We start from the raw sequence: 21,778 nt of genomic DNA, 5'->3' as shown, positions 1-21,778 counted from the left end.
CAAAAGAGAGGGTTCCAAAGTACAAAGACACAAATATAAACAACAAAAACCACAAAGGGGCCCACTACCCAGGGCCGCCAAGAAACAGAGCCAGGCCAGGGGCAGGGCCACCGCAGCCACAGCCCCCCCCCCTTCACTTGGGGTGCAGCCAGCCACCACTCCCCACTTCACACCCACTTGGGCCATTGCTGTCGCCCTCCTTATCTTCCTGCGTCTGCTCCTCCCTTGATCTATCTCTACATCCTCAGCTTTTCCCGCCCATTTTTGTTTCCATTGTGGATTTGTATTGTTTTGCCAGTCTTCCAGAAGCTGATCTTTCTGCTTCAAGATACGTGAAATTTGACTGGGATTGACACCATATTCTTTAGCAATAGATGCTTGACTTTGTTTTCTAATTTTTTTAAGAACTTCCATTCATTCAGCCAGTGTTAAAGTCTTACAGTTGTGCCACGCCGCCGCCAGTGTACACTCTAACAACATTATTTCGCTTATTCTGCCTGTGGCAGTTAACCAACGAGATTTCAAATTTACCGCTCTTTGTCACGTGCCAATCGGCTTCCATATTCTGTGCGTGCGCTTATGCGGAGTCTTTCCTGTAGAGGAGCGGTCTTAAACCATGCATATAAGCGAATCTTACATTTATCAGTGGTGTGCTAAACCAAAGTTTGTCCCCATAGAAACTGATGGCGCCAAAAACGGGTTCGAAGTATGGCATGCAGTTAAACAGAGCATGCGCTTATCCGACGTGCACTTAAATGGAGTGCACTGTATATATATATATTTTTTTTTAATATATTTATATATATATACATATATACACACACATAGGACTTACATGCTTGTGTTTGAAGCTACCTATGAATGCTTGTGTGAGGGTAAGAATAGTTACGCTTAATTGCTTGTAATTATATTTATTGTTATGATTAACTTGATGCACTCAAGTAGTTTATGATCCAGGACTGTGGAATACTTACATTAATGCATATCATACTAAGATTTCTTTTTTCACATAGTCAACCCTTATGGCTTCGCTAAGCATTAGCTGGTCTTTGTTTTTCTTAAAGAATGATTTTGGACATGCAATAACCATGAAAGATACTGCTGGGAGCAGTATGGGTATGCAGTGAAGGTGGCAATTAGGCATTAGGTTACCTTCAGGAAGGTGGTATTTGTGGGATCCAGCTTGGAGTTGCATTCAACCTGAAAATCATAAGAACAAAATTAAAGCTTGTGAAACAGAAAGCAGAGATGGTGGAGGAGAGCCTAGCGGTTAGAACAGTGTTCTGAGAATAGGAAAGCCTGGTTCAAAACTCGCTGCTGTTCCTTGTGATCTTGGGCAAGTCACATAAATCTTCATGGTCTCAGGTACAAACTTAGGGGCCCTTTTACTAAGACGCATAGGCACCTACATGCGTACAATGCGCATCAAATTAGAACTACTGGCCGGCTACCGCGTGCCCCGGGTGGTAATTCTAATTTTGACGTCCATCAAAAACGTGCAGCAGAAAATAATTTCTATTTTCTACCATGTTGCGCTAACTGGACGGTAATCGGCAGTGTACGCACTTTAAAGGTGAGACCTTACTGCTAAGTCAATGGGTGGTGGTAAAGTCTCAGGCCCAAAATGGATGAATGCTGATTTTTATTTTGCTGAACATCCATTTTCGGCAAAAAAAGGCCTTTTGCAGGCACGCTAAGAAATGGATCTGCACGCGTCTAATACACGCACCTACACCAGGCAGGCCATTTTGCGGCACGCCTTAGTCAAAGGGCCCCTTAGATTGTAAGTCCTTCAGAGATAGAGAAATGCCTATTATACTCAGTAGCAGCCCAGCCACTAGGCATCTGTCTTGAGTGGTGGAGCTCTCAGTGCAGCACATGACCTTCCAGCACAGGCCCACACTCAAGCAATGTGGTGTCCTATCCCTCTCTGACAGGAAGTTTGTGTCAAGAGGGTCTTGGCGGAATTTACTCCAGCCTGAATTCTGTGCAAAAAATTTCAACATTCTGCAAGTTTATTTGGCAGAATTTAACCAATATTACAGGTCCCTCTCCCTGTACACAGATACCATCCATATTTTCCCAGCACCCATAGAATCAACCTTTTTTATAACCCCCTCCATCCCTGAACCCTCACATAGCATTCCCCTTTTTTTTACAGCCCCTCCCCCCCAAATATAGCATCCCCTTTTTTGCAGCCCCCTTCCACCCACAGCATCCCCCCTTTTTTTTTACAGCCATTCCCTGCACTCACCCATGAGGTAGGAGGAGGAGCTGCGGCAGGAGAACCTATTCAGGGCAGGAAAGAACCCCTCTTTCCTGCCCCACTGCTGCCACTCTACCACCTGTACCGCGCTTTTTCCAAATGGCCGCTGAGACTTCAAGCGGTAGTCTCACAAGATTACTGCTTGAAGTCTCTGCGGCCATTTGGAAAAAACCCAATACGAGCAACACAGCAGCGGCAGTGGGACAGGAAAGAGATGTGTTCTTTCCTGCCCCCAAAGAGGCCACTAGACTATCAGGGTGTTTTGTGCTCAGGTAGGCTCATTGGCAGCGAGCAAGTGGGCAGGCACAGATTACGTGCAGAAATGTTGAAGTCTGGTCGACTGGGGAATTCTGCACAAATTCTGCACTCTGCAGTCAAACAGAATCTGCCAGGAGTAAGAATTTGAGGATAAGCCTCTGCCAAAAGAAACACCACTTCACTTAGTGCCATGGGGTTTTGAAAAGTGGAAATGTTAGAGAGGGAGGGAATGGGACTTGATATACCACCTTTCTGTGTTTTTTGGAACTACATTCAAAGTAGTTTACATAATATATACAGGAACTTATTTGTACCTGGGGTAATAGAGAGTTAAGTGACCTGCCCAGAGTCACAAGGAGCTGCAGTGGGAATGGAACCCAGTTCCCCAGGATCAAAGTCCGCTGCACTAACTACTAGGTTACTCCTCTACTAAACATAGCAGGGGGTGAGGGGTAGGGAAAGGGAGATGGTAGACACAGTGGGGTGGGGAGTAGAGAAGGGGAGATGAAGGACTACAGGGAGATTAGTGCTTTAAGTAACTCCTGGAGGAGAGCACAGTTGAAGATTTGTCTAGGATATCAGATATTCCTAAGCCAGCCCTGACTCTACCTGAATGCAACACACTCTGAGCTATTACTGAAAAGGTGTGAGCTGAATCCAAAGTGTTTGACCAACTAACATTTGGCATTAGCCAGACAGATTCTGACGTTTTAGATACACACACTTATCAATAAATCAATGCCTGGAAAAAAATTTAGCTGGACTAGATGCAGAGCTGGTGGGTGTTCCCAGGGCATGGTTTAACTTGGGCAGGTTAACAATAATATTCTGTGCTGAGTGGCGAATGTTATCTGGGCAACTTTGCTTGGTTTGCCAGCCTAAAGTTAATTAAACAACTAGATATTCACCCAAACCAAGACTTTGTCCCCAAAGAGCTGGCTGAATATTGGCACTAGAGTGAATATCTAATTCTGGAGGCTTTAGAAGGGAAAGGGAAATGGGACTTGATATACCGCCTTTCTGTGGTATTTTGCAACTACATTCAAAGCAGTTTACATATATACAGGTACTTATTTTGTACCTGAGGCAATGGAGGGTTAAGTGACTTGCCCACAGTCACAAGGAGCTGCAGTGGGAATTGAACCCAGTTCCCCAGGATCAAAGTCCGCTGAACTAACTACTAGGCTACTCCTCCACTCCACTGCAGAAGAACTGGAAGACATGAACATCAACCTGGTAAAGCCAACCAGCATTTCATGTGCTAATGACATAGTACTAATGGACTCTAGAAAAATGATCTACGTGGCACAGATTATGTACAACTGTGAAACTTATAGAATAATCCTGAACATCAAGAAGACAAAATTCAGGTTATGCAGTAAAAGGACTTCTAACATATTAGAAATATTTGCTGATGGCCTGCCACTAGTTGCTAACATAAGGTCTGATTCACCAAAGCCCTTCTCCCATTCTAAGGTAGATGCATAACATACTTACCCCCTCTCCCACCTTTTACAAAGCTGCGCAACAATGCTGACGCAGCCCATTCACTTAAATGGGCTGTGTCAGCATTACTGCACCGGCAGCCGCTAGCACAGCTTTGTAAAAGGGGAGGTTAGATGCCTAACCAGTATTAAGCATCCTAAGTTCTATACCTAACTAATGCTTATAGCTGTTTAATCTAAATCCCACATAGCCTTTTCTAACATTTAGCCCTTCATTGCTCTGTCTCACAGTCATGGACTGTGTGATCCCAGGTGAATAATATGCTCCATTATCTGAGGAACCCACTTAATACTGAGCTCTTTGGAGTAGGGGTCCATATACATTCTTCAATTATTTTATTTATTTAGAAAACAAAAGTTAGTTACATGCCCTCCTAATTAAAGCACCCAAGTTTACATCATAATTCTAATTGCACAATATACTGACACTTGGTAAAATCTGCTATTGTTGTGCTGTAACTCCTATATTAGTTGCTTATGGCAAGCTAAGTCTGCTGTATAGTGCATTGAATGAATCCCTTCATAAAGACGCCAATAAAAGCCAGTAAATTTAGAGGGTCCAAGAACATAAAAATGAAGGACTCACCACGCCTTCCTCAGCAGGAGAATTGTCCCCAACCACCAGCATCACGGGGCAGCTGTAAAGCAAGAGGATACCAGTAGCAAGGATGTGAACAATAAGGGTTCTGTTTACTAAGCTGTGCATTAGGCATGCTATCATTTTTAGCGAGTGCTAATGCTACAGACAACCATAGGAATATATGGGTGTCTCTAGTGCTAGTGTGCAGTAAAAACACTAGTGAACCAGTAGAGGTTTGTTTGTAAGCAGACCTGATTACTCAGAAAACCGCAATGATAAAGATTTAAAATTATGTGGACAGGATGCTGGGCTCGATGGACCCTTGGTCTTTTCCCAGTGAGGCATTACTTATGTACTTATTGAAGGGAGAAACCTTGTGCAGAAGTTGGAAGCAATTTCCCAATTAATTTTGGAAATTTTATGTAGACAGTTATGGAAATGTTTAAACAAATGAGAAGGTTTATTTGTAATGAGCTAAAAATAGGCAAGTTGTGTGAACTGTTTAACAGTACATACTGTGAACAGTCACATGGAAAGAGGGCAGGCTAGTAGAACAGCATGTATAGAACAGATATTGTAAGTTAGCTAGAAAGAATGAGAGACGTGAATATATATGGAAGTTTTTGAACAGAGATATGTATATATTCTTTTAGTTACGACTAGACTAGCAAATTCATTTTATTCTGAATCCACTATCATCAGAATTGTTTAAGGATTGTATAGTTTCCAAACAGTGACCCCTACAGCTGTATTGTTGGAAGGACACTTTTAGTTGGACTCATTTGTGTGCTTTAACTGTTAAACTCTAGCATTTAAACTGTTGGTTTGATTTGACTGAATATTACACATTTTGTATAATCTTTAATTAATTCAGTTACATTTTCAGTTATGATGATTTCTTTCTTTGATTCTCTTCTTCTGACTCTACATCCTTTCTGCTTACTAGGTGTAAACTCATTTGTTAACACAATTAGTTTTAATATTTTTACAACAATTGTTTCATGGTTGCTAATGCTTCTGTTTCCATAATCAGATTTTTATTATATCTTACATATACCTTGCCCTGTGTAAAGAATGAATTCTGAGCACATCCTTAAGGACTCTTTACCTTCCTGGACACCATGCGGCCCTTTAAATGGAAGTCTTCTAGATGCACCATGATGCTTGCCTGTGTGAGCCTCCCCACAGCATAATTCCTACACTGCATTCTAATTTTCTAATCACATTTTGTCTTGCTTTGCAGAAGCAACGCCAGACAAAAGGGGGGATGGTATAGTAAATCCCAAGGCTTTGAAAATAGGAGATCTAGTACACCACAAACACTACACTCACAAAATTTGGAAACACCTTGTTTATTTTATGCAGGAAACTGAAATCGCCCTTTAGTGCTCATGAGGTCGTAAGCCATGATGGGTAAAAGACAGGAACTGGATTTTCCTCCTGCTAAGGGAATCTGAATGGCCTGTAACCCACGCCAGCCTGCGGCCGAGAACTAACACAGAATATGTAGATGAAATTAATATAATAAAGGCGAGACACGTCCTAGGTGCAGGACTAAGGTGTGATCTATGTTTTCTGTAATATCAAGGTCACAAACTTCATATAAGTGAAGCTCTTTATAAAGATCTTCAAGGGGGGAATGAGAACAGAATAACATCCAGTTATGTTACTGTATGATTCTCTCCTGAGAAATGTATTTGTAATTGATCAGCAGAATAATAAAGAATTGCCTTTCTCATATGCTAGCCCTCATAGTCTTTTATCTCTCTCTAAATTGCTGGTGGTTGGTGAGTACTAATTTGGGAGGTGATACAAGCAGCCTTACTTTAATTAAAAACAAACCTTAGTGAACAGGGCCCTAAATTTCTAGTGTGTTTTTAGACTTTTCCCCAATTTTCAAACATTTTTTCCATTCACTTCATACATTCATTTTTAATGAACAAAATAAATGTTTTCAAGGCACACTAAAAAAAAGCACTAAATGTTTTCAAGGCACACTAAAAAATGCACATCCTAGGCTAAGACTTAGGAACCAGTTCTGTTCTTTCACAAGAGACTGCTGCACAGAAGCAGGTTTTGAGTATCTGTTTAATAACAGCAGGGCAAGTTGCACAGGGGCATGGACTGGGCATATGTTTGTAGTACAGGACTAAGCAACCTATACTGCAGTCAATCAGGTTTTCAGGATATCCACCATGAATATACATGCGATGCATTTGCACATAATGGAGGAAATGCATGCAAATGCATTTCATGTATGTACAATGTAGATGAATTGGAACTCTGACTATAATGCAGGATTTGATTGGAGTTGCTTGCCCCTGTTTTAAATGAATCCTGTGCAGAAACAACGATCAGGTCCCTTTTCTTTTGAGAGAAAGGTAGGAGTGAGCTGAAGCTTACCGAAGTGTTTTGGCATTGGGAATAGTTCCTGACCGGTTCATTTCTAGGTCTCTGCGACTGTGGAAAAGAGAGAGAGCGAGAGAGAGAGAGAGAGAGAGAGAGAGAGAGAGAGAGAGAGAGAGAGAGACAGAAGGATTATTTCCCAGGAATGATGTGTAGCTAGATACTGGTGGAAAATGACAGTTGAAGATTATTTCTACCAGACAGCAAGGGATTATGCTTCATTTTTGCAGTTTATCAGGAGGGAGAATTGCATAACAAGCTGGGACATGTTACTCAGGTCATGCATAGGTGAGGTTGACCCATGACCTAAGTAACTTCCTTCTCTTTAATCCTATCCTGTGGAAGTTTATAAGTTTTTTTTGTTTGTTTGTTTTAACTGAAGCTCTGTAGTAAAGTTTGCTAGTTACAACTTCTGGCTAAATATTCAGTCTAATTTACCTACAAGTAGGGAGATCTCTACAGCAGGGGCATAGCCATTGACACCCCCTAGGATGGCCCTGAGCCCAAAGTGGATGGGCATGACAACCCCACCCCACCTCCTCTCCCCTGCAGGCAATTGGGTTTCTCAACTCCACTTCCCCAACACCCCTGGTACTTTCTAAAGCTTTCAGTTCACTGCCGGCAACAAGCAGTGACTCATACCCACTGCTCATACCATCCCAAGCCTCCCTCTGACTTGGCCCACCCTATACAGGAACAAGAAGTTGCTCAGGGCTGACACAAGTAGCGGGTATGAGTTGCTGCTCATTACAGGCAAAGAACCGAAGGCTATAAATGGTATGGGAGGTGGGGTGAGGCTGAGGAAGTGGAGAGACCTAATTTCCTGTGGGAAAGGGGAGGGAGAGGTGCCGGGAGTCTTCTGCTGGTGGGGCCTGGGGATCCCTGCTGCCATATCACAGCTGTGCTGCTTCTGGGTGGACCTGTGCTCACCCTGTGGCTACACGCAAGTGGCAGACGTTATAAGAACGCAAAGAGTCTTTATTTAAAATCCAAAGATTCCCAGAGTTTTAAACATCTGTGCCTGACTGGCCATGTTTCGTCTGGAACTTCACCACGTCTGGTCCAACAAATAAAAAGGTTAAAAACAATGTTCCTTCCTCTGGCTGCGAAACCCTCTTATCCTCCCCCCCCCCCCCAAACCCACCACCACAACAACAACAAAAAAAAAAAAAGAGGAGGGAACCTCTTCACCAAATAATTTCTCTACAATCACTGAAGACATCTCTTCAACAAGGCATACCACAATGATCCATAATAGCAACTGTAACGCATCTTACTTACCTGATATTTGTCAGGTTCTCAGGTTCAGACCCCGCGGGGCCGGGCTCTGGAGCAAACGTGAGCCCTTGGGCTGCTGACGAGGAGCGACAGCAGCAGGCAAAACCCACCAACCAACACTGGGCAAGCACACCGGCACCGGCAGGGACTGCAGGCACCGCCCAGCGAGCCGGAACACATGGACTGGAATCCCCCGGACTGGAGGACACAGGACTGGAACACTGGACTTGAGCACACCGGACTGGTCCACACAGCTTCACCTGCACTTAGCTACTAAGCCCCCCAAGAGTTGAGCTCCTGGGTTCGAGTAGCCGGCAGGACTTACTGGATACCGGATGACACAGGGACCAGGACTGGAAACAGAAGTGCTCCTAAACCTAAATTGATTTACGTGCCCCCAAGCCCTAAACCAGCAGGAGTGTTCCTAACAGTAAACTGACAAAAGGACTTCCTAAGCCCTAAACTAACCGAGCAGGGAACTAAACACAAAGCTAACACAGGTGCTACTAAGCACCAAGCTACAAGCAGAGCTCTACAGTAACAAGCTAAACAGAAAACTAACAAGCTACCTAAGCACTGCTCTAGCAAGCTAGATACAAAACTAACAAGGTGCTTCCTAAGCACTACTCTGGCAAGCAACCAGAAGAGCTCCTAGCACTAAAAGGGAAGACAGGGGAGCCACAAGGAAAAAGATGGGAAGCTAACACATAAGCCAAAAGTGCGTCTAAATCACCAAACACCAACAGCAAAGACTGCAATGCTCCCAATAGCACAAACACCAGAAGTACTTCTAACAGCAACCTCTGCAGTGTTCCTAACAACACCAAACCCTGAAGTACTTCTATCAGCAACAGAGCTTCCAAAGCCCTACACATAGCAATGCTTCCAAAACCAAGAGGGAAAAGCAGGGGAACCATAAGGGAAAAGCAGGAAAGCTAAACACACAGTCACCAGTGCACTCTGCACTAACACTAACCTGGCCCTTAGCAAAAGCAAGCAGGGAAACTAGACACAAAGTCAGAAGTACACACTGCACCACCCTACCTAAAGCAAACACCACTGTTGCAAAGGCTCTGAAGGAAACAACACCACTTCCTTATCAAGGCCCTCCCTGATGATGTCACACTCCCTAGACCTAGGCAAAAGCACACTGACCCAGAGAGGCCCAACCCACACCAATGCAACACTGTGAAGCACTTGAAGCCAGTACACCCAAAGAGAGGTAGAGCAACTCAGGCAACACACACACAGGTGCAGTATAGTGAAACAATTAGAGCCATGCTGCTGGAAGCTGCCAGCACAGAGAGACAGAGCCAGCTCAGAAAGGACAGAGAAAAGAAACAGAAGCCAGCTAAGAAGCTGACCCCCAGGAAAGAGGTAAGTTTGAGAGGGGTTCAGACCCCAATCATAACAATATTCTGAATGTTTTCCTTATATACCTGATTGCTTAATTCTATTATGTTATCCATGTTCTTTATGTAATACCAATTGTTGTATCTTTTAATCTGGAATGGCGAATGCCACGACGGAACAGTGTAAGCCACATTGAGCCTGCAAATAGTTGGGAAAATGTGGGATACAAATGCAACAAACAAACAAATCAATTTAAAACAAAACTGCGAGCCCTAGTTCAAAGGGAAGAAATGTAAGGGTCCCAAATTGATAAAAAAACACTTCTTGTGCTTAAAGGATAGGCCCACCCCTTGCTTCTCCAACAACATATGATGGTGAAGCATACTCCGCCAGCCCCAAAAAGATGGGGAGTCCGACGTCATTTACACCTTGAGAATTGATTTCTTGTACAAATTTTTGTAATGGCTGTGTGTTAATGGCAACATTAGTGCACGGCTATTAATACAAAAATAGGAAAATCTGCCATTTTTCTGCTGTGGTAAAAATGGCCATAGCGTGCAAGAAAAAACCATGTATGGGTGTGCTAAGGCCACTTTTTACCACAGCTTAGTAAAAGGACCACTATATCTTTAACTTTGCAATGTATGTCAGTAAATTTGATTTTGTAGAATGTACATGGGTTACGTGGAGGGAAATAATCGAACAGGGCGCCCAAGTTTTCCTGACGGCATCCTCGCAGGACGTCCTGCGAAGGGGCGGGGAAACCGTATTATTGAAACAAGATGGGCGGCCATCTTTCGTTTCGATAAAACGGTCGGGGACGCTCAAATCTCAACATTTAGGAGATGGTCATCCCTAGAGATTGGTCATCCCCGATTTTCGGTGATAATGGAAACCAAGGACGCCCATCTCAGAAACGACCAAATCCAAGCCATTTGGTCGTGGGAGGAGCCAGCATTCGTAGTGGCCAGGACACCAACCGGGCACCCCAGGGGGCACTGCAGTGGACTTCAGAAAAAGCTCCCAGGTGCATAGCTCCCTTACCTTGGGTGCTGAGCCCCCCAACCCCCCCCAAACCCACTCCCCACAACTGTACACCACTACCATAGCCCTTAGGGATGAAGGGGGGCACCTAGATGTGGGTACAGTGGGTTTGTGGTGGGTTTTGGAAGGCTCATATTTACCACCACAAGTTTAACAGGTGGGGGGAGGGGGTGGGCCTGGGTCCGTCTGCCTGAAGTGCACTGCAGTACCCACTAAAACTGCTCCAGGGACCTGTATACTGCTGTCATGGAGCTGGGTATGATATTTGAGGCTGGCACAGAGGCTGGAAAATATATTTAAAAATTTTTTTTAGGGTGGGAGGGGGTTAGTGACTACTGGGTGAGTAGGGGGAGGTCATCTGGTCACTTAGGGCACATTTTTGTGGCTTGGTCGTAAAAAAAAAATGGACCAAGTAAAGTCGGCCAAATGTTTGTCAGGGACGACCTTCTTTTTTCCAGTATTGGCCATGGACGCCCGTGTGTTAAGCACGCTCCAGTCCTGCCTTTGCTATGCTTCCAATATGCCCCCGTGAACTTTGGTCATCCCCGTGACAGAAAGCAGTTGAGGATGCCCAAAATTGGCTTTCAATTATGCCGATTTGGGTGACCCTGGGAGAAGGACGCCCATCTCCTGATTTGTGTCGAAAGATGGGCGCCCTTCTCTTTTGAAAATAAGACTGATAATCGAGTTTTAGTCATCTTAAAAAAATTATCTCCTTCTATAATATTTTTACAGGAAACACATCTTCCTCCAAATAACACAAGAAATTAAAAGAAGGTTGGATAAATCAAGTTTTCTATGCTCCTTTAGAAAATCAAAAAGAGGAGTAGCCTCCCCCCTCCCCCAATCCCTAGAGGCCTACCCAAACCTAGTGAGCTAGTAGATCTCTGTATAAGAGCGATCCCCAGATGCTCCCGCCCTTGCTGGTGCCCCTAGTGGTAGTCTCAAGCTAGAAGCAGACTACTGCTAGTGGCAACATCTTGAAAGACAGTGCGGGTAAGGACAGGAGCAACTGGGGATCACTCCTACCCAGGGACCCACTAGATCACCAGATATGGGCCAGTAGGCCTCCAGGGGTGATGGGAACGTCTTTTGAGGGGATTGGCATTCAGTTCAGGGGGGCAAAAGTGTGATATCATTCAGATCATTGGGGGGGGGGGGGGGGGAGACCATTTAGATCGGAGGGTGTTGGTGATTAGAGGGTGGATAGGGGGACTGCAGTGTGGCTGCTTAAGATAAAGCCCAGGAGAATTAGGCCATGGCTTTGAGGGTCTCGTTTGAAGGCAGTGTTCATTTATCACAGGATTTAGCAATCTGTGCTACTGAGATACTGCAGGTTCGTGATGCCTGTGGTAACTCAAGGTGTGGTAAAAGCTCTCCTTTTACCCAATCTTGATAACTTCCCCTAAGACATGTTAGTATACTATTAACCCCAGTTATTAGTAACTAGGTCTTATTGCATAAAATGGGACCTGTACTAAAATCATACCAGTTAGTGATAAAAATAACATGTCTTAATAGTAGCCCATATTGATAACTACCTCTCTTATTCTGCTATTACTATTATGCTTGAAAATCACTCAGAATTTTGTTACGAACAAATATAAAATTAAAATAGAAAAGAATAGGACAAAATAGAAACAGCAATAACTAGAACAAAGTCTCTAAACTGTGTCACAGTTAGATTAAAGGTGATGTCTCTGAGACCTCACCTGAAAGCAAGTAGCCAGGAGTTGAGAGTTGCTGGGTGAAAGAGGGTTTTTTTGTTGTTGTTGTTTTTGAGAGAGAGAGAGAAAAGCCAAATCTCTCACAATACTCTCCTTTCTACCCTACGTTTAACCACCCAAAACACAGATTACAAAATTGCTTTGGCAGATACATAGAAAGGGTGATTTGCAAAATCATTTATACCTATAAATGGCTATTTATCCAATTTAAAGGACTTTTTCAGAATTGCCCACCCCATATGCAGGTAAAAAAAAAGTGTATTGCGCAGCACACATATATTTGCCTGCATTTTCATGGAGGTATTCCTGGGTCAGGGTTAGAGTTAGAGGGGTCCTTTTACCAAGCTGCAATAAAAAGGGCCCTGTGCTGAAAAAAGGGCTGAAAATAGCCATGGCCATGCAGTAAGATTGCTCTTACCACGTGGCCTTGTGTGTGTGTGTGTTTTGGGGGGGGGGGGGGAACCATTTACCGTCACCCACTGAGATGGCAGTAAGGGCTCCCGTGCTACTACTACTACTATTTAGCATTTCTATAGCGCTACAAGGCATACGCAGCGCTGCACAAACATAGAAGAAAGACAGTCCCTGCTCAAAGAGCTTACAATCTAAAATAGCGCACACTGAGGCTGGAACCACTGCCAGTACCTGCGCCGGGCTAGTGGTAGCTTCAGATTAGCGTGCAGCAAGCTCATGTTGGGCTTACCGCCGCTTTGAAAGAGCCCCTCAGAGGTCAACAGAATTTTGCATTCTCAAAATTACCTATGTTCTTGCTAGCAAAAGTATTTGTAGGAGAGAGAGAAATCTTTGTGGCTATCTTTCCCTTTGACAATTTTCAAAAGGGACCTTTGAGAGTCCGTGCAAGGCCTGCATGTAAAAGTAATCATGGACTTTGAAGGCAATTTTCAAAATTACCTGAATTAGCACAAAGGGAAGTTTTCCAATGGAACCCTTAGGTGGCAAAATAACACATAAGTACAGTGCATACAGAATACTGACCTTTATAAAAACCAACTGAGCCATACACATCAATCCTCCAATCCGCACTGCTTTCAAATATGTTAGTTATGAACAAATGTACTGTGGGGTTATTCACTTTTAGTAAAATTAAATAAGAAAGAGGTGATAGTAAAGTCATGGAGAGAGATCCACAAAAAGAGAGGAGGTAAGGAAAAAAAGATAGCTTATAAATTCATCAACTCTCTTGCCTTTATATACCTTAGTTATCAATAGAGGAGTAACCTAGTAGTAACCAGGCTGACAACCAAGGAAGCCAGGGTTCAAATCCTGTTACTGCTCCTCGTGATCTTGCACAAGTTACTTAACTCTTCATTGCCTCAGGTACAAAATTGTATTGAAAGCCCTCAGGGATTGGAAAATTAGTGCACCTGAATGTGACTCATCTTGAACTACTATTGAAAGTGTGAGCTAAATAAACAAGTTTTAAGAATCTGACACATGATATCCAGTTGACTGTGATTATGTTAAGCCTTCTGAGAAGACTGAACTAGTCTCACTTAGAGAATGGAGCTTGAAAGGCAATTGTGCATTGCAATAAATTCTGAGAGTTGACTTGGTTCCCAGAAAATATAATTAATTTCCCTATGTACTACATCACAATTAGCAGGATATTGCAAAACAAAGGCACCCAGTTTCACACCCTCTGGAAATAGTGCCAAGAAATTCTTCCTTTTCATCTATATCAACAGAGAAACGCCAGAAAATAATCTAACACGATTTAGTGATATTATAGAAGAAAAGTTGCATTATTAAATTTTTATCCAGTTATTACATTAAATTCTAAATCTGAGGAGATTTAGAAATGCTGCCATAGTCAGACAGATCTTTAGGTCATATATGAGAAGCAGAACAGGTTGTTGGAGAGAAGTAGGCTCAGGCAAAATATATATAACGTTGGATACTACAGGTAATGTTTCCAGTGGTGTAGCCTCAGGTGACCTGGAGGGGAATAATCGAACGGCGCCGGCGAAATACATGGTCGGCGATGTATTTTGGCGGCGCTGCAAACAGCTGGCCAGACCCCTATTTTCGAAAAAGATGGCCAGCCATCTTTTGTTTCGATAATACGGTTCCAGCCAGCCAAACGCCTTGGATTTGGCCAGGGTTTGAGATGGCTGGCTTCGTCTTTTAGCGATAATGGAAAGTTATGTCAGCCATCTCAAACCCCGGCCAAATTCAAGGCATTTGGCCTTGGGAGGAGCCAGCATTTTTAGTGCACTGGCCCCCCTGACATGCCAGGACACCAACCGGCCACCCTAGGGGTCACTGCGGTGGACTTCAGAAAAACTCCCACGTGCATAGCTCCCTTACTTTGGGAGCTGAGCCCCCCAACCCCACCCCCAAACCCACTACCCACAAATGTACTGCACCCACTAAAATTGCTCCAGGGACCTGCATACAGCCTCTAGGACTTATTGCTGCTGTATAACTTTGGCACACCAGTTCACACGTGAAGACTAATCTCTCTGAAAAAGTCCTTTCTTGAAATAACCACGTTTACTCACAGTTAACTGCAGATCAGAGGTTGTGCCCCACTGGCAAAGAGTCCCCTGGTACTAAGATTAGCAGTAGGTCAGAGCTGGCACAATGGTGTACAATGCGTCTTTCAGCACTATTCAAGGTAATAACTAAGTTCTCTAACGTGGGTAACACAGGAAAGGGAACTAAAACTGGCTTACAAAAATGGCCACTACCGCATGGACTACAACAGGAAACAAAACAGGGCACACTCTGACCCAGTTAGCAGGGGGGAAAAGCACCATGGGAGTAGAGCCCAGTACCCTACACCCACCACAATGCATTGCTAATGTGACTCTGCAGGGCACCTAACAGAAAAGGTGTCACACTCATCCGAGAGCCACATCGCAACCAGGGAAAGGCTGTCAGAGGATACAACACATTCTGCTGTCATGGAGGTGGGTACGGCATTTGAGGCTGGCATACAGGCTGGCAAAAAAGGTTTTTGGTTTTATTTTTTTAGTATGGAAGGGGGTTGGTGACCACTGGGGGAGTATCGGGAGGTCACCCCCCATTCCCTCCAGTAGTCATCTGGTCAGTTGGGGCACCTTTTTGAGGCTTGGTCGTGAAAATTAAAGGACCAAGTAAACCCGGCGAAATACTGCTTGATGCCGCTTTTTTTTTTCCATTATCGGCGAAAGCTGGCCAGCTGGTAGCCACGCCCATGCCCGCCCATGTCCCGCCTTCGCTAATCTACCGACATGCCCCCTTGAACTTTCGCCGGCGAATCGACAGGAAAGCGGCGATGCCGCTTTCGATTATACTGATTTGGCCGGTTTCAGGAGATGGCCGGCCATCTCCCGATTTGTGTCGGAAGATGGCCGGCGATCACTTTCGATTATAAGCTGGCTGGGGTCAACCCATTTTGTTTGAGCTCAGGGGGCCACCCAGCAATGGTGCAACCTTGCTATATAGCTGGCAGGTCCTGCCAGCTGATGACCTCCCCCAGCAGCTGGAATTCCCTTCTACCGAACTCGGCCAAAGAGGCAGTATCTCTGAACTGCTGATGCTGGCAACCCATGCATGCTCAGTTTTCCCACATGATTGAAAACTGAGCATGTGGGACACTGCTGAGTTTAGTAGAAGGGAATCCTGACTGCCGGAGGCAGATGTCTTCAGCTGTTGGGGCTTGGGGATCCCTACCAGCTAAGGTTTCGATTTTGAGTTGAGGGGCTGCTGTTGGTTGAGGGGGGTGGGCAGGGGCAGAGAGGAAATTTTATGTTCGCCCATTCTGCTGGTAGGCCCACCCAAACTTGGCTGTCTGCCTAAGCTACTAAATGTTTCTCTGCTAAACTACAAACATATCTCCAAATACTTTCAAAATAATTTACTTTGGGGAAATTAAGACTACAAATGTTTCTTTCATGAACACAAATTTGCAATATTTTGATTTTAGCGGTGATGTATTCAAGTTGCTCTGGCTGGCTTCAAACTGACAATCTGCTGGGATGAATGACTGGTGCTCTGCCTCTGAGCTTTGAAAATTGCTGTGGATACAAAGTACTTCTGGATGTCTGCACTTTTTTTTTAATACTAAAAATAAGGCACATAGCTTTGAAAATGCCATCTATGTAGTTTATTCTACTCCCCCTCTCCTAATATAGCTAGAAGACTGCACTTTATGAAGGGCAATTTTCAAACAGCTAATTCAGACTGGTATAATACATTTTACCCAAGTAAATCATTTTGACATTGTCTTGGGGGGGGGGGGGGGGGGTTACACCATAGTAGGACTCCTATATGTAATTTTCAAAAAAGTACCTGGTTTATAAGCACAGCATAGGCTACTGGTAATCATTCCCAGCCCTCAAGGGCTGCCAACAGGTCAGGTTTTCAGGATTACATATAAAAGAGATTTACATACAATGGAGGTAGGAATGCATGGAAATATGTCACACATTAAGCGTGGGAATGTGGTAATTGGCTGATAATATATAGGTCTGACTTCAGATGGTTTTGTTGTCTTTTTTATAATTATTATTTTCCTGGTTTTTTTTCTCTTTTTGGTATCATCTTTCCCTAGTTATGAGGCAGCTTGGGCAAAGAAGTCATATTTGGTGTTTAACTTTTCAGTCCTGCAAGTGATGGAAGAATGCCATCTGGTTTTAATTTGCTCAGAAGTCTAGCTTTTGCTAGACCAGAGGTTAGAAAGGTCAGAGAGAAGTAATTATTTACCACATCTGGATACCATTATGAGCCAGGCATATTGCAGTTTTAAAAGTAGGCTGAATGCTGTTTAAATAATTCTAGATGAATTAGATTTTGTCTTATAAGGAATTCTGATTTCTGCTTATTTTAGAATATGTTTTATTCTGTGTAATTAGTAAGTTCTATTTCTATATAGAATATCTTTTCAATCCAGTGTTACATCTTTGACTGACTTTTCAAGTGAAGCTTTGTCTGCAGTTTTAAGAGGTCATCATCTGGTTTGAATTATCCACAGTCCTAGCGAGTTCTGTGTAGGAAGCTAATAGGTGAAAGAGGTCAGGGAAAGTCTTGATTAATTATAGTTAAGTGAAGGACTGGTTTTCTGAAAGTAATAATAAATGTATGTGTGCTATTAAGCAAGATTGGCCCTTGACCCTTTAATGAATGCCAGAACCCAGTTAGTATGAAGTTAGCTGGGAACCTAAGAATTTAATCATAATAAAATGCAAGAGATAGGTGCCACAATGTCTAGTGTGAGAGGCCCCAGGTCATAGGTCAGTTTGGGAAATATCTCAAACCTATGTAACTGATATTTTTAAGTAATGTGTAAGTAATAATTAGTTCAAGGCAGGGTAATCAATCTATTCTTTACCATCTGGTGAGAAAGGGGGGCTAGAGAGGTGTAAGACCCTATATAACTGAGAGCAGAAGCAGCTTACGTTAGAAGAGAGACAACAGAAGGAGAGAAGGAGCTGAGACAGAAGCCATAAGATCCAGAGAGCTGAGAAAGAGAAGAAGAGACCTAGTGCTGATGTCCTACTTTGTTTGCTGGCAAATAAAGAAGACTTCTCTCTCATTCTGGTGTGTGGTGTTTGACTCCTGAAGTACCACAGATTCTGCTAACAATAGTGGTAATTCCTGCAACAGTTACTGTTGGTTGTATCTATTTGGGGGCCAGGGCTGGCCTAACCACTAGGTGGTCACCTATGGCAGCAGCAAAAAGTAACTGCAGACAAAGCAAAACTAAGTCCTAATAGTCACACAAACTCAGAGCCAGTGTGTACTTTTACCTTGAAAACAAAATTTTAATATTTAAAAGTATAGGTACTCATTTTCAAAGCACATAGACTTACAAAGTTATATATGTAACATTGTAAGTCTATGTGCTTTGAAAATGAGCTAAGTTATGTTCAGTTATGTAGAATTATAGGATGATCATTCATGATAGTAGAGTTTAATTATCAAAATCTTTACTCCTTTTGTTGGGCTTTGTGCCATATTTGTTATCTAGAAATAAATATTACTAGATCATTGACTGAGCTATATGAGGCAAGCTCCACTGTCACATCCCTCACCTGGTTCAGGAAACCACTAGTCTTGCAGCATTCCGTGCCTAGAGTCTTGTGCAAGGAGGTTTAATGACAAGAGACAGCATGACGTCAAAGAGATGAAGCAACCCCTCCTACGCAGCAGCCATACTGGTCAGAACAATTACTATTGCTATTGAAAACAATAACAAACTTGTGAGGTTTTATCAAACCTCCTAGGTTTTGCATTCCCTCTGTTAGGAGGGGATTGGGGTGGGGGGGAGGATGTAAGGGGAGTTGGGGCGTTTTCGAAGGGTCTGTGAAAGGGGCGTGGGTTATATTCAAAATGTATTTGTCAGTTCTCCAGAACTTGTTTTTTTTATTTGCAATGCTGTATTGTGGATTTCAGTGCTGTGCTATTTGCCTTTATTTTTTTCTTAAGAAGACAACTGCCACTGACCCAGAGTTCGAGGTACGGGACATAATGGACACTAAGAGAATCAGGGGGAGAATACACTATCACCTAGCCTGGAAGTGTTATGGACCAGAATATAATACGTGAGAACCTGCTGTCAACATGCAAACCCCAGTACTCATTAGGCATTTTCACTGCATTTATCCCCTTAAGCCCAAACCTAGGGGGGCTTTGGGAGAGGGTGCTGTCACGTCCCCAAACCACTAGAGTCCTGCAGCACTTTGTGCCTATAGTCTTGTGAGTCTTTACTTCCCGGTTGTTGCACTTTCCTTATATAGCCCTAGATGGGGCACTGACAGATGTTCTCACTTCCTGGCTAAGGGATATTTAAGGAAGTGCTCTACATTCCACCAGTGCTTTGACAACAGGCTTCTAGAGTTGTGCTTCTCCAGTGTTCATTACCTGGCCAGTTCCTGCTTCCAGCCCTGCTTGTTCCAGTCTAACCACCCTGTTTGTTCCTGTTGTGAAAAAGGTCCACTGCTTCCCAGCCAGGTGGAGCCGCCCACCAACTGAACTTCCAGAGCTCACCACAAATGCAGACAGTGGCTAGGTCAAAAGCTTTTATTATCAGGCCAATAACAGCTGTCTCAAACTTCAGTACACAGGTTATCTCCAAACAAACAAGTTCCAACAAAACAGGTTTCCAACCAATCAGGGTTTTTCCAGACCAAGGCAGGTTTTCAAAGTCAGGCTTCCAGTAAAGCAGGTAAATAAAGCAGGCTTCCAAATAAATCAGGCTTCCAGTGAAGCAGGTTACTCTCACCTCTTAACACCACTTTCAAACCCTCAGGAGATGGCCATCCCTGCCTTGAAACTCTCCTACTCCATAGAGGCTTCTCCTCCCCCCTGGGATTCCTCCCCCATCTGATCTACCCCCCCTTCCATATAATCCATCTAATCATCTTCTTCCCTCTCCATAGGCCCCTCTCTATTCCAGCTGGGCCTCATGGTATATTGACTGCGTATCCAGGGGAACTGAGCTTCTTCCCTCCACCTCCCCCTAGTGGGTGACAAAATTATAGGCTCAGCCTGGCAATCCCCCTGGCTCTCTCTGCTGGAGCTGGGAGTCCATTCCCTTGTCTTCAGACTACTCTCTGCCTCCCTCCTTGCAATGGCTTCTGGTACTTGTATTTCAGGGTCTAACTGCTTCATCCTAGCTGCCCTGGCGGTAGCCTTGTCACACTGTATCTGGCCTTGCTGTTCCAGCTACTCCCTGGCCTCGACTCCATGAGGCCAGCCCCCAAAGGCTCTCTTAAGAGCCAACCCCAATGGTTCTCTTAACAGCCAACCTCTAGACTACCCCTGTTGTGTTCCAACCAGTCTGCTAGGCACCGCCTAGTCCTGAGGCAGTCTGAGTCAGGTCCTACCTTCTCCTGCTTCTAGATTCTGCCAGGTGGTCCTGTCAGCTACTGTTGATGAAGGCCTATGCAGCATTTACACTGAACAGGTAGAGCCAACCTCGTCAGAGCCCAACGGCTCAACTTCCTAACCACGACATCCCCAGCCAAGATGAAAGAACTAATGGAAGAGCTTGACCACTGGGCAGGGTTTAATCACTCTTGGTTAAGAAGAGTACACACAGTAAAATTATACTACTGACTAAATTATTTTATCTGTTTATGGTTCTAACTAATCCTTTGTCCAAGAATTTAAGACTCCACCGCAAGACCTTTGCATGTATATAGCGGAAACGACCTTCAAGGGTACAGAAAGCTACTTTATTTCAACCAACCAGTGGTAGAGACGTTTAAATATCTCAGTGGCACAGGAGGTGAGCCTTTTCCAAATGAAGGAAAACTCTGGAATGAGAGGGCATAGAATGAAATTAAGAGGAAATAGGCTTACGAAGAATCTAAGAAAATAGTTTCACGGAAAGGGTGGCGGATGCGTGGAATGGCCTCCCGGTGGAGGTCGTGGAGACGAGGATTGTGCTGGAGTTTAAGAAAGCAGGGGACAGGCATGTGGGATCCCTTAGGAAAAGGAGGAGCTAGTGGTTACTGAGGAAGGGCAGACTGCATGGGCCTTTGACCCTTATCTGCCATCATGATTCTATGTTTCTATGTTTCAAAATTAAAGGGAGGGATGGGAGTACCTAATTTTGTTTTATAGTATCAAGCTGCACAGTTGAGAATTATAGAAGAATGGTTGAATGGGTCCAATAAAAAGTGGGCACATCTTCAAAGACCCTTCTTTGGGCAACTCTGTGGCTGTTTAAATGCAGTCTTAACACTGTTAAGAAAATCCCCTTTTATATGAAACATCCTCTGACCATTTAGTATATGATTAGGAATACATTAATTCCAGATAGACAGAACTTCCTACATACAGCCTTGTGTTATGCGTCTGGCTTTACACCCAGAGGCATTGATCCGACCTATAAACTGGGCAAAAGGTAAACTATGCTAAATTAAAACAAATTTGGGAACAGGGAATGTTTATCTTTTCCAAAGCTACAGGAAGAATTTGGTATCAATTCAATAGAAGATTTCCAATATAGGCAAATTAGAGATTATATACAGCAGCAAGCTAGAAGAGAGCTTAAACTTGAAGAAACATTACTAGAAAAGGCAATGAGGGGAAGCTGTGGAAGAGATGGCATTTCTCACATTTATTTAGCATTACTGTAACAAAAAAATTCAATAATAAAATATACTGCTAAGTAGAAAGAGTTGACTTGGGCAGGGCCGCCGAGAGCTGGAGCTGGGCCCGGGACAAGGCCGCCCCCGGGCCTCCCCCACCCAAGGTCGCCGGGCCCCCCTCCACCCGCTATCGGGCCGGGCCCTCGGAACTAAACTTAAGCCACCTTTCACTTCGCAGCAAGCAGGGCAGACCTCTCCTCCTTCCTTCCGTGCCCTGCCCTCGTGGACGTTACATCAGGCGAGGGCGGGACATGGAA

At 44.0% G+C, this 21,778-nt stretch overlaps 1 protein-coding gene across 3 annotated transcripts in view; it reads right to left on the bottom strand.

Moving 5' to 3' along the window:
• NDRG4 (NDRG family member 4) overlaps positions 1-21,778 on the bottom strand; it is a 372,584-nt gene that overhangs the window by 52,967 nt on the left and 297,839 nt on the right. For all 3 annotated transcript variants that reach the window (XM_030203589.1, XM_030203590.1, XM_030203591.1), the window contains 3 exons: positions 7,013-7,069; positions 4,616-4,667; positions 1,153-1,200 (listed from right to left, as the gene is read on the bottom strand). In XM_030203589.1, coding sequence (XP_030059449.1) covers positions 1,153-1,200; positions 4,616-4,667; positions 7,013-7,069 — 157 coding nt within the window. The remainder of the gene's footprint in view (positions 1-1,152; positions 1,201-4,615; positions 4,668-7,012; positions 7,070-21,778) is intronic.

Source organism: Microcaecilia unicolor, chromosome 5, assembly GCF_901765095.1.
Source record: "Microcaecilia unicolor chromosome 5, aMicUni1.1, whole genome shotgun sequence".
NCBI classification, from domain to species: domain Eukaryota; kingdom Metazoa; phylum Chordata; class Amphibia; order Gymnophiona; family Siphonopidae; genus Microcaecilia; species Microcaecilia unicolor.
This window is presented reverse-complemented; position numbering and strand designations above follow the sequence as displayed.